The sequence below is a fragment of the Gopherus evgoodei genome, chromosome 2, assembly GCF_007399415.2.
Source record: "Gopherus evgoodei ecotype Sinaloan lineage chromosome 2, rGopEvg1_v1.p, whole genome shotgun sequence".
Lineage (NCBI taxonomy): Eukaryota > Metazoa > Chordata > Testudines > Testudinidae > Gopherus > Gopherus evgoodei.
The window spans coordinates 106,182,098-106,199,534 of record NC_044323.1 but is presented as its reverse complement, the minus strand read 5'-3'; the positions used below and the strand labels follow the sequence as shown (position 1 = coordinate 106,199,534).

At 42.9% G+C, this 17,437-nt stretch overlaps 1 protein-coding gene across 5 annotated transcripts in view; it reads left to right on the top strand.

Moving 5' to 3' along the window:
• The window catches only part of COBL (cordon-bleu WH2 repeat protein), a 245,318-nt gene that overhangs the window by 55,348 nt on the left and 172,533 nt on the right, over positions 1 to 17,437 (top strand). For all 5 annotated transcript variants that reach the window (XM_030551474.1, XM_030551473.1, XM_030551475.1 and 2 more), the window contains exon 3: positions 14,859 to 15,065. In XM_030551474.1, the coding sequence (XP_030407334.1) occupies positions 14,859 to 15,065 (207 nt within the window). The remainder of the gene's footprint in view (positions 1 to 14,858; positions 15,066 to 17,437) is intronic.

The following is a 17,437-nucleotide window of genomic DNA, read 5'->3' as shown; positions in this document are numbered from 1 at the left end:
AACGCCAGAGCACACCGCGGGGCTGGATACCTGCTTGGAGGGGGGGTTGGGGAACGCCAGAGCACACCACGAGGAAGGAGACCTGCTTGGAGGGGGAGTCGGGGAACGCCAGAGCAAACCGCGGGGAAGGAGACCTGCTTGGAGGGGGAGTCGGGGAACGCCAGAGCAAACCGCGGGGAAGGAGACCTGCTTGGAGGGGGGGTCGGGGAACGCCAGAGCACACCGCGGGGCTGGATACCTGCTTGGAGGGGGGTCGGGGAACGCCAGAGCACACCGCGGGGAAGGAGACCTGCTTGGAGGGCGGGTCGGGGAACGCCAGAGCACACCGCGGGGCTGGATACCTTCTTGGAGGGGGGGTCGGGGAACGCCAGAGCACACCGCGGGGAAGGAGACCTGCTTGGAGGGCAGTGGAGTTTGCTTAATTACCGGAGAGGCTTCCTCAGGTATGCTGGGATACCTGCTTATTCCACGGAGGTCAACAAAAACGCTGGTGAGTGTCTACACCTGATGACCAGCGCTGGTGATCCAGCGCTGGATCCTCTACACCCGAGGCACGACCGGGTGTACGGCCAGCGCTGCAAACAGGGAGTTGCAGCGCTGGTAATGCCCTGCAGGTGTGTACACATCCTAAGTTGCAGCGCTGTAACCCCCTCACTAGCGCTGCAACTTTGTAGTGTAGACAAGGCCTTGGTGGAAGATAGATCACTGAAATGAGTATTCATCTGCCATACTTCGCTGCTCTGTGATTCTCAGGGCTTTTCATCTAGCTCCTTCATCCAGGGCCAGGTCGCCTCCAAGACAATCCAGCTCTGGCTGAATAAAAGAAATGTCTCCTGGTCTTTGAGCTGCAATTATATAGTTACACTTACCTGCTGCAGGTTGCTCCTGGAGCCACCCAATAACCATTATGTTGGGAAAAAGTCCTCTTAGCTCAAGAGGGAAATGCAGCCAGGGTGTTGCCTTTAGATTACAGCAGGAGAACATCTTCCAGCTGCATTGCTCTTTTCCTTTCCACAGCTGACCGCTTCAAGGAAGCCTGATTGCTTTTCGCCACACCTTTTAGAATTCTTCAGTCATTTGCAAAGAACTTGCTTCCTTGCTGCTTTGGGGTGTCTGGGATTCTTGGAGCAAGTGTGACTTGGAGCAGGAGGGACAGATTGTTCCTTGTGACAGTCAGCTGGGTAGAATCACAGAGTATAGATCTCATCCTGAAAGGAGCCAAGCACCCTCAATTCCCACTGAATGCATTTGGCAAAGTGCTTACAGCACCTATTTCAAGGCAGATTCAGTAAGTGTAGCTAAACTGTACTGACAATGTTCTTATTAAATAAAATATTATTCAGATCAGTGCAGAAGACCTGTCGGCTCTTGCTAACTTATGTTAATATTTGCTGCTGCCACCCTGGTTTAGCAATGAATCTTTCTAAGCATAGTTCTCTTACATTTGCACATCAGAGCCTGCAGTGTGACACTTGCCATATCCAGCAGCAGTAAGAGCATGATCCTGCAGTGTGATCTCCCACTGACGTCATAGGGAGTTGAGGACACCCATCACTTTACTGCAGTGCTCAGTAACTTGCAAAACTGAGATATGAAACCTGCTAATGATGCCATCATGAAGGATCAGAGCAGAATTCAGTAGATGGAGTAAAGGTCCTGTGATTGTTGTTTTTTTTCTTCATGATGCCCAGTTTAACCTGCTTTTCTTGTGAGCAGACATAGCTAAAGAAGACGACAAACAAGCTTCTTCTCTAAAGAGACCGTTTTCATGAAATAAGGTCACTATTTTTTGACATTTTAAAAATAAATTGAGGCATCAGTTTTTCTGAGCCAGTTCCACCTTATGTTTCTGGCGCTGCATATTGCGCACACTTATGCAGATGTTACAAGAACGTAAGAAGACTTGAGTAGCTCAAATTGTATTATTTATTTTTAGAGGGCCAGATTGTGAGCCCTTTGATCACTTTCCCAAGCAGTTGCTCATGCGAGCACTGTGACTGCAGTAGCATAGTCATGTGACTAACAGCTCACCACAGTGAGTAAAGGGTTCACATCTGGCCCTTAGATTTTTTTAAGCCAGTGTTTAGAGCAGTGTTTCTCAATGACCAGTCCATGGACTGGCACTGATTCTGGAGATCTCCCTGACACAGTTTAGGAAGGCAGCAAGCTGGTCCCTGGTATCAAAAGGTTGAGAAACACTGCTCTAGAGCCCCATCCAGCAAAGCACTTAAGCACATGTTAAACTTTAAGCACAGAAGTAACCTTAATGAAGTCTACTTAGTGAGATTACTCACGTGCTTAATTTGTTGGATCAAGGACTAGGTGGCGTAAAGAAATAGAGCACAATCCAAAATACAGTCAGTAACATCTGAATTGCAAATACACGTTGAAGTTACCTCTTACCTATAAATATCAGTTGCCATAACATAGTTCATTAATCAGCACTTTGCCTAACTACACTGTATTTCCTATATTTACATACTGCTTGAGGAGAGCAGCTATAAAAGGAAAAACCCTGTGAAAACTTGTATAATTATTACTTACACTGGTTTAAAATAATAGTGTGAAACTTTCCGGGAACGCATCAGTCTTACCTATCCCAGTCCTCAGCAATTGACGCCTGTAGAAACTAATTATAATTAGTTATAATTATATAAATTATAATTATAAATAATTATAATTATTTCATTGCTTTATAGTTATTGGCAAGTAATAAAACTAGAAGTGCCTACAGATCTCATTCTGTGTTAATCCTGTCAAAGTTTGCAGTTGATAATATTAATAACTAACCTGTGTTTCCAAATGTACAGTTTTAGAATCTCTCTCTCATAGTTTACTGAGCTGATGTTTTTTTCACAACCAAGGACTAAATTGTGTTACTGAGGTATGCTGGTTGATAAGCTAGGTGAGAGAATGCAATGTACATGTGGTAGTGTGAGGGCATATGGACTTTGGTGGTGCTAGGGAAAGTGCACATGAGCAAAACCTACAAAAAAAAAAACCTCACCGAAATTGGGCTTGTTTTTGGCTTAATTGGCTTGTGAGTTGCTTGTTGACTAGTTTTTGGCTTGTAGATTGGCTTGTAGCTTGTTGTAGCTTGTTGCTTCTCTTTTTTGATTGGCTCCCGGCAAGGGAGGACAAGGAGGGGAGAGAGTCGAGGTGCACAGCGGGCTCACAACAGTCCCAGACTGCACGCCAGGGAGATCTAATCTCATAGAGCAGTGGTTCTCAAAGCCGCTCCGCGCCGCTTCCCACAGCCCTCATTGGCCTGGAGCGACGAACCAATGCCTGTGGGAGCTGTGATCGGCCGAACTTGTGGACGCAGCTGGTAAACAAACCGGCCTGCCAGGGGCTTTCCCTGAACAAGCGGCGGACTGGCTTTGAGAACCACTGACATAGAGTGTTGGGGTTCTTAGGGACTGTCTTGTTTTGGCCTTGTTTTGAAATGGGATTAGCTTGATTTTTGACTGATTGTTAAAATCGGAGTGCTTATTTACCACGTGAAAGTTGGCAACTGTGCACTTGAGATAAAACATTGCACTGTGGACTTCTCCTCCTGTGTCCAGCACTAGTTAATGGTCAGGGTGTCACAACTCCAGCCATGACTGCTACCTATTTAGAGACACCACTTTGGGTTTGTCTGCACTACAGAAATGTGCTGCAAGTGGGCATAGTTGTGTAGAATCAAATTAGCTGACAGGAGACTGCCACAACTTTGCGGTAAGTTGTAGAAAAATCATGTCCGTTACCAGCTAATTGTGATTTAACACTTGGGTTTTTAGGGTTCAATCTTGTGACTTTTCCAGGTCCATATTGACTGCAAAGTCATGGCCAGCATTATGTCAGCTAAACTGATTCTTCCCAAATGCATAGTAAAATTGCGTATGGTGGGGCACCCTTTCGGGCATTACTAACAGTGCTAGCGGTGTTCTAATGCAATGCAGGTGGCAATGTTGTGGATGTCTTTCACGTTGGTTTGGGATGGATGGGGGTGGGCTTCTTTTCCCTGTCCAGCACCCTTGTACATTTGTAACGTTAGCTACTTGAGCACATCCATGCAGAGACAGCCACAGTTTGACCTTTACTGGGGGGCATCAGGTAATGCTTCAGATGTACTGCAGGATTGAATCTTTCACTTGTATTCCACCATCAGTCTATCTATGTCCATCTGTTGTCTCTTCCATTAGACTGTAAACTCTTTGGGGCAGGGACAGTCTTTTTGGGGTGTATTTGCACAACATCTAGCATAAAGGGTTCCTGGTCTATGACTGAGGCTGAGAGGCACTATGATAACATATATAATAATATATGTACAAACAATGACATTTCCTCAGTGTTGTGCTTTGTTTATAGTTTCTTTTGTGTGCCTGAAATCAAACGGTACCAATGGCTCAGTGCTTGATCACGGAGGGATTAATGTGTGAGCAGAAAGCCAGACTGGATGACTGAAGAGTCAAAAGTCAAAACCAATGGTGGAGTTTGGGGATGGGACTGGATGTGTCAGGGAGACCGGTGATGGGATACTATGCCTTTCACTGCTAGTTCAGTGGCTCAATGCAGTTCACTTTAATAGGTATCAGATGACAATTATTTGATGTTAGTGTATGTGAAATAAGTTGATAGCCTCAATTCAGCTCTCAAGGTGTGTCTAAACTGCAATTAAAAACCTGTGGCTGTGTCATGCCAGCTGACTTGGACTCGGGCTAAGAGTCTGTTTAATTGCAGGGTAGGCATTTGGGCTTGTGTTGGAGCTCAGGTGCTAGGCCCCTGCGAGGCAGAAGGGTCCCAGAGCTCAGGCCAGAATGTCTGCACTGCAATTAAATATTCTCTTCCCTGGAGCCCTGGGAGTCCAGGTCAGCTGACATGGGCCAGCCACTGGTGTCTAATTACAGTATATATTCTTACTGGCTGGGCATCTACATCACAAAACTCACCCTGTTGTAACTGTTGCTAATAGGCACCTTTATTAGCAGTTTCAGCCTCTGTCTATTGAATATTCAGGATAGAATCTTACCCCTAAAGTTGGTTCCCGCCGGTGAGGGTTGAAGCATGATAGCCAGACGGTAAGGTGAAATCTTGCCTTGGCATTGCTTGTGCTTTACCTGTTGTCTGGCTAAACAGAAGAGATTGGTCTGCAGGGCTATTAATTCATCAGCTTTCATCAGTACTAAATTAAAAACAAAACAAACCAGTGAGAGGAAAATAACTTTTCACTATGTACAATATGACAGCTTTTAGGGACAAGAGTGTCTGTTTTTGAGTGTACCCTACATATGCCCTTCAGTAACAAAATAATACAAGAGAAAAAACTGACAAGCAGAAAAAAGGTACCGCTTCAAAATAAAATATTGGTGTTGGGAGCTTTGATATGTTATAACTCTAAATACCACATGTAGTGTCTGGAAGGTAAGTAAAATCATATTGGGGTATTGTGTTAAAATGAGTAATTTACCCACACTCCCTCACCCCAACATATAAGGCTGTGTTTTCTTTTCTTAACATGCACTCAAGCATATGCTGTAAATAATTAAATAGTATTCATTACTCACCTGCTGTGCACCTCTGTACTATGGCAAAAACAATCTAATTCCACAGAACACCAGCACCAAGTGCGATCTTCACCACATACAGGTTGTGTGAGCGGGAGCTTGCAGTCCTGCCATAGAGCTGTTGGGTGTATACCGGCAGAGGTTGTTCAGAGTGCTTGCTGAGTCATGATTTGGCTCACCAAGTATTCTGAAAAAAAAGTTATCCTTGATGTCTTCTAGGGCTTGTCTACACACAGATTTCTGTCATTTTAACTATATTAGTTTGGAAATTGACATAGTTAAAGCCGTACAACTCCCCAGTGGAGATGGGATCCTCCTGGTATAAAAGACGCTTATATGGTGTAACTTACTTCCTTAGTTCGTATTAGGATCTACTGACTGTACAAGGCTCGCAAATGGGTAGAGCTTCAGCCTCACTGTCCTTCAAGTGAGGGCTCAATACAGGAGAAACTGGATGAAATTCTCTGGTCTGTATTATACAGGAAGTCAGACTAGTCCCTTCAAGACTTAAAATCTGTGAGTCTGTAAACTTTACTCTGGATTTTGTGAAAGCTTTTCAAAAACAAAAAGGGCAGATAGGTGCCCAAGTCTCATTGACTTTCAATGGGAGTCCCATTTGTGTCTTTTGAAAATCTCCCTCATAAGCTTTTGTTGGGTCCTAAGCCTGTGCTTTGTGATCAACATTCAAGCTTTGTCTTTCCTGTGAAAGCATCAGAATAAAGACAGCAATAGAACAAAAAAGGCACCTTGCAAAGATAAGATAGCTTTTGAAAAGTTAAAGGAAATGGTAATGGAAAGAAAATACCTTGGCCATTGAACCATGAAAAGGCTTTTAAAGATGAGCTCTCCATTTTGTATTGCCATCTAGTTCCATTCAAAATACCACATTGTCTTATGAACAAAGCACTATGTGTTATCTCATGCAGGAAATAAATGTCCTTAATTAGACAAATATTGTTCAGGGGAAGGTGAGCAATAGATTTTTGGGGAGGAAAAAAGCACCTGCCAAAGACAAAGCAGATAATAGGCCCTGTGAATGTAGAAAGATGGAGTTTGCCACAAAGAAACTAACACATACTTGCTTACAGATAGAAGTAAGGTATACAGACTTTCACTTGAGGACTGGCAAATCATTTGGCATACCTGTCAGATGACTGCGTACCATTCACTCAGGAATGTAGATGCCATGTTGGTGCAGAAGTCTGAGTCCTGGACAAATGAAAAATAATATTTAGCAATTATGTAGTGCTTTACAAACATTGGGCCCGAACCTGCCATATCTTAGGAGTATTTGGCGTATCTTTCCCATGACAGAATCAGACCTATTAATTAATTCTAATGGCACCTGTGCAATAAATATTTTCCTCGTTTTGAGATTGGAAAATTGATGCACACGGAGGTTAAATGATTTGCTTACAGTGACTCTATGGGAGACTCAGGATTAGAACTATGGAGTTCCAGACATTCTGCTAGATATGCTACATCTCAGCTCAAATCCTGAGTAGATTTTTCATATATACCAAGATGGCCCTTGTTTTAAGCTTTTACCCTTGACAGTGATATTCCCTTCTCTCCACCTCCCGCAATGTGCTTATCTGTAAATATTTCCAATTTAAATCTTTCTTGCATTAAAACTAATATTTAAAATACACAAAGCTGCATTGTTTTTTCCATCAGTAGAATCGAATAGAAGATCAAAAAGTAAGCTGATAATTATCATCGCTATGCCAGAACCAAATTAATTTTTCCCACCTGTGCAGGAGGACTTGTTCATGCCCTTCAGGGAATCATTATCCCCATACCTTTGGGGGCTCTCCGTAAAAAACGCAGCAGCATTTAAAAGCTAAATGTGAAAATGCATATTAGTAACTTAAAGAAAGAAAGCTTCAAAAAATGTAATTTTATAGCCAAAGCAAAACCCAAAAAGCCACGTTATTCATAGTTATGGTACTGGGTCGTTATTATTATTGTTTACAAGTGTGGAAATGAAGAATTAAAGTACCGTAACTAAAACAAACTTCACTCTTCACTGGGCCCTCCCTCCATGGGAACCATTCTGTTAATTGAGGTGTAATTAGCCATTGGAACAATTTATCAAGGGGTGAATGATGATTTTTAAATCAAGATGAATGCTTTTCTTAAAGATATACTCTAGCAATTATCTTAGGGAAGTTCTATGGCCTGTGTTGTACAGGAGGCGAGACTAGTTGATCACAGTGGTAACTTATGGCTTTGGAATCTATAAATGTGGGTCTGTGATAAGTATTTCAAATGACTAAATTATTTTAATGCAAGAGTAGTACATATATGCTATTAGGTAAAACCATAAACTATCTATGCTGAAGACACTGATGTATTATGAAGCATTCTATGTACATCAGACTAAGGTCCAATGACAATACTCTCTGATTGTCCTAAACAATGAATAAAATCACTAAAATTAACCACACATCCTTTCCAAAATTGTCAGCGAATGCCCTGGTCACCACATACATATCCTTGAGAGGCCCACCATCAACTTAAGTGGGCAGAGATACTGAGCTAGCTTTCTGTGCCAAAAGTGCATTTTGCTCATTACGCTTAAAAGACTGGGATTTTCCTAATGAATATTTGGGAGCATGTTTATATACTGTATGCGGGAAGGGGACAGGCACAGATTCTGCTCTTAGTAAAATCAGGATAGTGAACTGCTCAGCTCTTCCTGCGCGGTGATGAGTGCTCTTATCTTCTGTGGATGTTGGTGGGTCCTCAGCCTGTGAAGAGCCTGATAGACGGCTCTGAACACTTTGCAAAAGTGAGCCCGTTTACCCTCAGGCTTGTTAACGTGACCTTTGCGCTAGAGAAAAGACAGAACTCTGGGATTCTCTCTTCAGGATGCTGAAATGCACAGGGTCATTGCAGTTATCAGGATATCTAGTCCACGCACTGAGGAAAGCAACCTGTGCAGTACAGTGTCGCCACACACTGTCTAAGGTCTGTCTAAGTTCTAGCACCAGTGGTATTTCAGGTATGCAGATTGTTTTAGTTTGTTTTGTTTTTTGTCATGGGAGTTGGAATGTCAAGGCTGCATCATATTGCACTTTTATTAATAAATAACCAAGAGAGGTGTAGGTCCAAAGGGCTTTTGGCTTGTTCTCATTGCACTGCTATGTCTTGGCGTGGAGAAACACAAGGGACTATTCATCATTTCTGCAGTGCTGCTACCACTTGCTGTACTATGGAGGAGCTGTTTTTGTTTTTCCCCTTGAGGAATCTAATCTCAAGGAGGCAAATCTGAGATTTAGGATAATGCTGCCAGAGGATTTGTTTATATCTCCACTTTATCTCCCTGCCATATCCATTTTCTTCTGTTTAGAATATATCGTTATAAGGAATTTCAGCCCTTCGTAAACCGTGCTATATGTCTACGGAGAAATGGAGTACTGTATGTAATAATAGCAACAGCTTATTTTTATTTTATCTTGTATTGGGGCATAGAATGAACCATTCTTATATAAGCTTCCAAACGGGTTGAATCATCTAGGCTAGAAGCATTCTTGACTGTAATTTTATCAGCAGCCTGGTAGCAGGGATTATCAAGAATCTCACGACTGTTCCGGTGTTTCTTGTGAAAACACTCTTTTGATGTGGAGTTAAAATTAGTCTGGAGAATTGCCAGTGGCCAAAGAAAGGTACGTTGTTATTAATTTTAACAGTTAAGTGCATTAAAATATGGTTATGGTGTGAAATGTGACTATGTAAAAATTATACCACCTTAATCTACAGATCTGCTCTCTCTGAGCAACAAAACTAAGCTCTTAGGACTGTACACTCCAGTTTATCCTGCTAAAACATCATAGGTATGAGATAGTGAGCTGGATCCCACTCTGGCTCATATACTCTTGCATCAACAGAATTCCTAGCAAAGTTCTGATTTTGGAGAGGATGGAAGTCTGTAGGACTGCCAGCAGAGGTTATCACCCCAGAGGGGTCATATCTGGGCATGCTTGAGTCACAACCATGACCTTGTGTGCATCAGTAAGTCAAGTGATTGCAGAACTGCTTTGGGGAAGTGTATGCTGCAGGTTTTATACACATTCAGTAATGGTCACTGAATATTCACCCACTGCCAGCTACTCTCCAGGCATTAAACCTGATTTTCCACTGCTATGTTCTTTGTGTAGTCATTAACAACAGTGCCAAAGGTCTGCAAAGTGGGTTAAAAATATGATCAAATCAAAATTATAGCATTTTGCACTCCCTTTGCATTCCATTGTGCACAGATATAAGTAGGCTTGGTAGAATTTGATTTTTAGTTTTCTATAATGTTGACAGATAATATCTGGTTTTAAGTGGGATTTTTTCTTAGATTTAAATTTTCACAGTTGCAGGAAATTCTATGGGGAGGGTCTGACAGTGGGAAAAGTCACAATTATTTATTGTAGACACTTATTATAGACTTTGAGGTACAAAAAAGTTAGCTTTGTCAGCTGTTAAAATATAAATTTCAAAATGTCAAAATATACATAGCAAATATCTACTACTTCAAAAGTCTACGTCATGGCATTCTATCCATAAAGTCTTATTTTGCATGTCTGTAAATTGTTACTGTTATCAATGGAAATATTTTTTCAGCAGTTTGTATGTGTATGGTGAAATCAACATTTACCAATAAAAATCAAATCCATGCAAATCTAGGTATAAATTACATGAGGGACCTGGCAGTAGGTCATCAGCTCCAGTGTCTGTTCCTGTCTTACTGTGTGTTTAAAAAATAACATGCAACTTTAGTTCAGAACTAAATATCCCTTTAACTTTCTTACTCTCTCTCAGTTCCATTACCATCTTCACTTAGCTTTCTGTTCTAATTGCTTCTTCCTCTTAAATTTTTGACATTTTCAGTGTCACCGCTTTCTCAGTCTTCCTATTGCTTTCTATTCACTGTCTTCTCTCCCCTCCCATTGATTCCTCAGAGAATTGCAACTGCAGTTAAGTTACAATAAAAGTCCGAACATCCCTGGAGTCCAGAAAACTCATCTTACTCTTTCCTCCCTCCCCACTCCAGTTTCCTTGCTGCGTCAACAATACAGAATGAGAGACTGACCTCACACAGTAGAACAGTTGAAGAAATCAGGACTTGTTTGACTTTTTTTTAGCAGCCATGTCTATGTGAATCATTGCATTTGAGCCAGTGTGTAGCTATAAATGTTTGTGCAATTGTCTTATTAGAACAGAGCTGGCAAACTTTTTGGCCCAAATGCCACATCTGGGTATGGAAATTGTATGGCAGGCCATGAATGCTCACGAAATTGGGGTTGGGATGCGGGAGGGGGTGAGGCATCCAGCTTCTGGATGTAGAGCCAAAAATGAGGAGTTCAGGGAACAGGAGGGGGCTCCGGGCTGGGGCAGGGGGTTGGGTGCAGGGGTGGGGGGTGCGGGCTCCGGAGTGGGGCTAGAGATGAGGGATTGGGAGTGCAGAAGGGTGCTCCAGGTTGGGACAGAGAGGTTTAGAGGGTGGGAGGGGAATCAGTGCTGGGGCAAGGGGTTGGGGCACAGGAAGGGGTCAGGGGTGCAGGCTCCAGGCAGTGCTTACCTCAAGCAGCTCCTGGAAGCAGCAGCACTGTCCTATAGCTGTATCATGGGTAATATCGTAGCATTCTGGTGACCATCTCATTCTGTGGGCATTTTCATCATAAAGTACAATTTTCAGGCATTATATTGGATTTCTCAGTCTGAAGCTTGTCATGGAAATTGTCAGTCTAGATGCAGATGGTGTCAGTCAGATTTTTTGCTAGCTTTGGGGACCAGACCATTAGGTGTGAGGTAGCTGTTTTGCACTGTACCACCAACATACTTCTGCTTCCGAGGCTGTATGTTTGGCCAAAGAAGGATTACTCCAGCGTAAGAGTGAGCCAAGATGGTGTGCAGCTGATGTAGGGGCTCCTGTGTCATGTACCTGGTTTAATTTAAATCTTTTTTATCCTGAATCCAGTTATGTCCTTAGTTGATCTTCTGGCTGAGGCTCATGGTCCTTTTCTGGCACTTCATCTGCAAGGAGGCTATATCCTTTTGGGATTTGCCATGATGATAAAGGTCCAGGTCTTACTCAGCCTCCCAGAGTCTGATCTCTCTCTTCTCTCCCTTCCCCCTTTTCTAGCTAATTCACACTCCTCTGATATGCCTTTTTTGGTGTGTTCTGGGCCTTTTCTGGGTTTCTGCTCCATCTATATTATGTAGCAGGAGAGGTAGCCCAAAATGGAACGCAGTCGCCCCCCCCCCCCCCAAAAAAAAATCCATGTATCTAGATCAGTGGGGGGGTGTTTGTTTTTTGGATTTTGGGTGGGTTTTTTTTTTGTAAATTAATGTGATCAACATTGCACTGCTTTCCCGTCTATATTATCTTAAAATCTGACATATGCAGGGCATGAGTCTAATGAGACTGGGTCATTAGATTACTAGTCATCAGAACTGATTATCTTAAATATATGCACAGTATGAGGTCAGCTGCTCATATTGCATTAACACTTATATGGTACTTATCATATGTCTGCCTGGCTACCTCCAAACAAATGAGAAAGTAAAAGTTGACTTTATGTGGAACTTTCTCTGTTATTAAGGATGTTTGTTATTTGATGCAAGTTGATACACCTTCTCCATCTTTATCTCAAAAACCATGTAACTGTTTCTGAAGAGTGATGGATTGGTGTCAGGGTGTATCCACAGAACTATATTGTCCTGGTAAAGAGCCACCATTCACATGATACTGTATGAACCATCTCTTATTTTTCCAAGGTATGCCAGTATTCAGTGCAATGACTCCTTACTCAGGAGAGGCTGTCTCATGTCTCACAGTTCCTAACCACCCTTTCTCATGCTTAGAGATGCCCTACTATCCTGTGTAACAAGACACTGTCCTCAAGAATGACTCCATGCATCTGATAAAGTGGGTTTTAGCCCACGAAAGCTTGTACCCAAATAAATCTGTTAGTCTCTAAGGTGCCACAAGTACTTCTCGTTGTTTTTGCTGATAGAGACTAACACGGCTACCACTCTGAAACCAGTTAGGAATGTGTTTCCATGAGATGTCATTGTGGAATTTGACTATTAGTTTAGCCAAAGATCATTTAGAGCTAAATGATGCTCTCATTGAAGTCCATGCAAGTAGGACCAGGTCCTAAACCCCCAAACTAATGCTGTTATAACAATCACTGTTATTTCTGTTGAATTAGGGCCTGATCCCAAGCCTGCCAAAGTCAATAGGAGTCTTCCTATTGGCTTCACTGGGCTTTGGATCCACCTCTTTCATACACAAAATAATAGAACATGTAATGTTACTGTTTGTGGATTATGTAAATAGTCCAAAATAACTTCCATGAGTGAGATTTTTCCTCCAGACTTGCCTCAGTGCTTATGCCTTTGTATTAAGATTCCAGGTTGATACGTTTCATGTTACCTGTTTACCATATCTGCATTTTGTATGCACACCTTTATCACCCAAGTGGAAACAATTAACTCCATTTAATGCTCTATTTTATTAAATTTTGTAGATATACAGAGAGGCAGAAAGGAGAGAATGTACGATGCAGGAATTAATAGATCAAATTTTTCAGCCTGCTGGAGGTCAGACTAGATGATCCTGATGGTCCCTTTTGGCCTTTAAAAATCTACGAATGACAAGAGAGGCAAAGTAATGTTGTTCATTTAGGGAGAAAGATCAGCTGTTTATCATTCATTGTTACATTGCATTGTTAAAGGCTAGGTTATAGGTATTGTTGTCTTATTTGTTATATTGCATGAATTGTACTAGAAATGTCCTTGTTTGGCTCAATTTACTACACAAATGATGAATGGACAATGGAGTGTTTATAGAAATTGAAACAGAGACATTGTTAAGGAGTATCTCCTCGTTTCTGAGTCTTTGAGGGCTTGATCCTGATGGGGCCTGAGCATGCTCAGCTCTCACTGACTTCCATGGGAGTTCAGGGTACTCAGCACCTCACAGGTTTGAGGCCTTAGTAAGTAAACTTCTCTAGAACTAACACTTCCCATATCTTGGGGCATTATTGTGCTCTGCCCTGCTAAAGTGCACAAAGTGTGGAGGGGAGAAAGTATAGGCATAACTCTGCTCCCAGCTGTGAAGAATGTGGGAATGATCTGCATTATATATACAATATATGTGGATTTGATGGATTAGTTTGCTTGTTAAGAGTTAAAATTAGTCCTATTTAATTTTTGAGTTCCAGAAGGAAAGTTAAGTATAGACAAACTTAATTGCATAGTACTCATGTAGACAATGCTGTGTATCCACTATTGGGAGACCATAGCCAACTCCTTCTGGAGAAATGCATAAACCAGTTTGCACCAGCTGCAGGATTCCAAGTCAGACAAAGGAACTTCTATCCATTCAAAAGACCCTTTGTTTAAGATTTCAAGGTCTGCTTGCGAGCTGAGGTGGGAGACTCAATGTGGTGGGTCAGAATGTTAGGGAGGCAGCAGTTAGAGGGGGCAACCTGTCTCACCCAGCCCCAGTGCATGGTGTGTGCCTGGATTAAGCAGAAGCTGTCTAAAGTGGCAGGGGAAGGCTCGGTTTGGGTAAGAAATATCCATCTAGATTTTTATTGTTTTAATCCTGTTTCTCTCTACTTGTTAAATTTCTATGAATCAATAAACTGTACTTGTTATTGAAGGAGACTGGCTACCCCAGCGGTGGCAGGGCTCCAGCAGTGCTTTAAAGGGCCTGGGGCTCCCCACAGTGGCAGGAGCACCGAGCCCTTTAAATCCCCACCCGAGCCCGACTGCTGGAGCCCCATCTCTGGCAGGGCTCCGGCAGTGCTTTAAAGGGCCCGGGGCCTCCCCTCAGTGGCGAAGCCCCAGGCCCTTTAGATCACCACCAGAGCCCTGCTGCCCCAGGGTGGATGTGGCAGGGCTCCTGCGGTGATTTAAAGGGCCCGGAGCTCCACGGCGGCTGGAACCCCAGGCCCTTTAATTCATCCCTGAGACCTGGGGCTCCCAGATGCCTCTACAGCTGGTAGCTCCAGGATGATTTAAAGGCCCTGGGGCTCCCAGCCACAGACAGAGCTCCAGGACCTTTTAATCTTGAAAGGCCCCACCTCTTCTGATTGAGGCCATGCTGCTGCTCAGGACTCCGGCATACTAGTAAGTCCTTTAAGTTACTTTCACCCCTGTGTAGGAGGTGTTATAAATGGCCTAAGATCGGGGGGGGGGGGGGGGGGAGGGAAGGAAGCATTTCCCTTTTAACACATGCTTACCCTTCCCATCAAGGGATTGTATTTGAAATCACTAACTCTCTACTTCTTTTTATTTCTTAAGGAGAAAAATGAAGGCTCGAGCTCCCCCTCCACCAAGTCAACCTCTTGCTGTAAGTCAAATTCAGAGTGAACAGAAGTCACTCTCAGAGCTGGGAGTAATCCCTGATCAGAGCCTGGTGACCATGAAAGAGAATCTGATAAACAGGACAGTGGACTTCACAGTCGTTTTACCAAGTGGTGTGGAACAGAAGAACAATGTGCATGGGAGGTAAGGCACCAATCAGCTCTGTCATCCTGGAACCTCCTTTCCCCCACATCTTGCATTTTTAGTAGGATGCTGGTGGGTAAACTCACCCCTCTCAGGACTGGTGGAGTTTGTCTCTTTTTTTCACCCTTCCCAGTAGGATTCTAGGTTAGAGAGAAAATTATTATATCAGTGGGCCCGATTATGCCCCCTGGAGCTATGCTGATTTCCTCCATCCCAAATGGAAGAGGAACTCTGCAGCTATTTCCCTGTCCCCAGAACCCCTCAGGGGATCTGTGGAAAGAGGACATGGGCAGTCCTCCCACAGTTCTATGGAGCTATGGGAGACAAATAAGAGTGTCTTAGGCTGTAGCACATTTCTGTAGCCTCCTGCTAAAGGATTCCTCATTACAGGAATCCTGGTGAGAAGCACTGTCTGTGAGAGACCTGACAGTGTGGCTTTATTGGAACCAGTCGGCTAGGGCACAAAGGAGCATGTGCTACTGGAAAGCAGAACTGGTGTGGATGTATATGGCCTCTATCTTCACTAAACCCCAAGAAATGAGTCCATGCATATCCCAGAGATCTGCTGGGTTTCTGCAGGGAAGCGGGGAACGCAGCCTCCTGGTGTGTGTGAGTAGCCAGAGAATAGAGGCAGGAGAATAAGAATTCTGTCACCAATGAATGAAGATTGGGGAGAAATATTTCTGAGGAGAGAGCTGAGGTAGTTTCTTCCTCTGGACGCCCCCAATGGGATTTGCTATGGAGGGAAGGAGGGATCTGGCCCATTAATAATACTTTAAAAGCACTTCACGAGCCTCTTCAGAGTGTCTGGGATGCTGTAGAACAACACAGGAATAAATACTCATGTAAATATGTTTTATAATACCCTACACTATAAACCCTAACCTGCAGTAGAATCAACAATTAATACTAATATGTTAAACTATAGAAGGAAAGCTGGCACCAGTACTGGACCTAATGTGATCACCCAAACAAGGAACATTGAATTCCTAGCAGGCAGTGCCTTGGCATCAAGACCCAGTAATTTACTCTCTGATACTTTACACAGGAAAGGCTCAAAACAGCAGGATTCCTAGTGCTTGACACAGCAGCACCTATATTTGGGTAGCTAAACTTCTAAACAGTGACAAAGTTAGAGCAGAAACACATAATTGAGGGTCTGATTCTGCATGTATTTATATTCTAGTACTTACTGCTAAGCACTGGGCAAAACCCCTGTGAACAGGTAGCAGCCCCAAGCTGCCACAGCGTCCTATATTCAGCAACAAAAGTCTAGATGCATGCTCACTTCTCTGGCAGAGGGATGAGGGGGTGGGAGGACACTTTGGTATCCTTGGGAGACGCGCACTCTGCCAGCAAGCCGTGGCTCATGTACCAGTTCCCAACCCCCAGTCAGCTACAAAATGCAGAACACATATCAGTTTACAGGATCAGGCCCAAAGCCTCAGTAGACTTAAGGAACTGAAAGGTTAAAGAAAAGTAATGGTTATCTCTGACATCAGGTTACAGGTTTGATGAAAGAGTAGAGAAGAGCTATTTGGATCTAATTACAAAATTAAAGAAGAGGCCTAGAAAACAGAACAGATTCAGGAAATGAAGAATTATTGGCTGTCATTGGCCAAAAAGTACAGATATTTCATCAGCAAACCTGAACAAGTTCTGAGTGCCATGTAAAGGATACTAGCCATCATGGGCCTAGTGACCAAGAAAAAATATTTTCCTTCCAAAAACAAATTTGCAAAAGCACTAAAATTACAAAGGGTCTTATTGTGATCTTTTTTTTTTTAGGGGGCAGGGAGGTGAATGAAAAAGGAAAATACATTTAGTAGCTATTTGCACTTGAACAGGGCATTGGAATTTATACCATAACCTGCCTTTGATTTTCATGGATATTTGTTATCCCTACCATGGCTAGTGCTAATATTGTATATATTGATCAGTGGAATCCAGTCATTTGGTTTGTAGGCCCAAGGTTGTCAGGGAATGTTGGAAATACACCAAAAGTTGCTAGAGCTGGCTTTAGCCTTTAAAAGTTGGCTGAAAATGTACCATCATCTGTAGATAGACTGTTCCCCATAGGCTAACTATTTATGGAAGTTGAAGTGTATCCCAGCAAGGGTGTGAAATAAATTATGCTCAATGAACCATGTAATGCATTGCCATCAATCTATGTGGAGAACTCCTATTGGTGACTATGAATATAGGGAAGTATCAGCACATAGCTGAGGAAATTGGCTCTAGGTTAGGATTGGTCAAATTTTCAAAGCTTTGGATGTTGAAAGTACACCTCTACCTCAATATAACGCAACCTGATATAACACAAATTCAGATATAACACGGTAAAGCCGTGCTCCGGGGGGGCTGCGCATTCC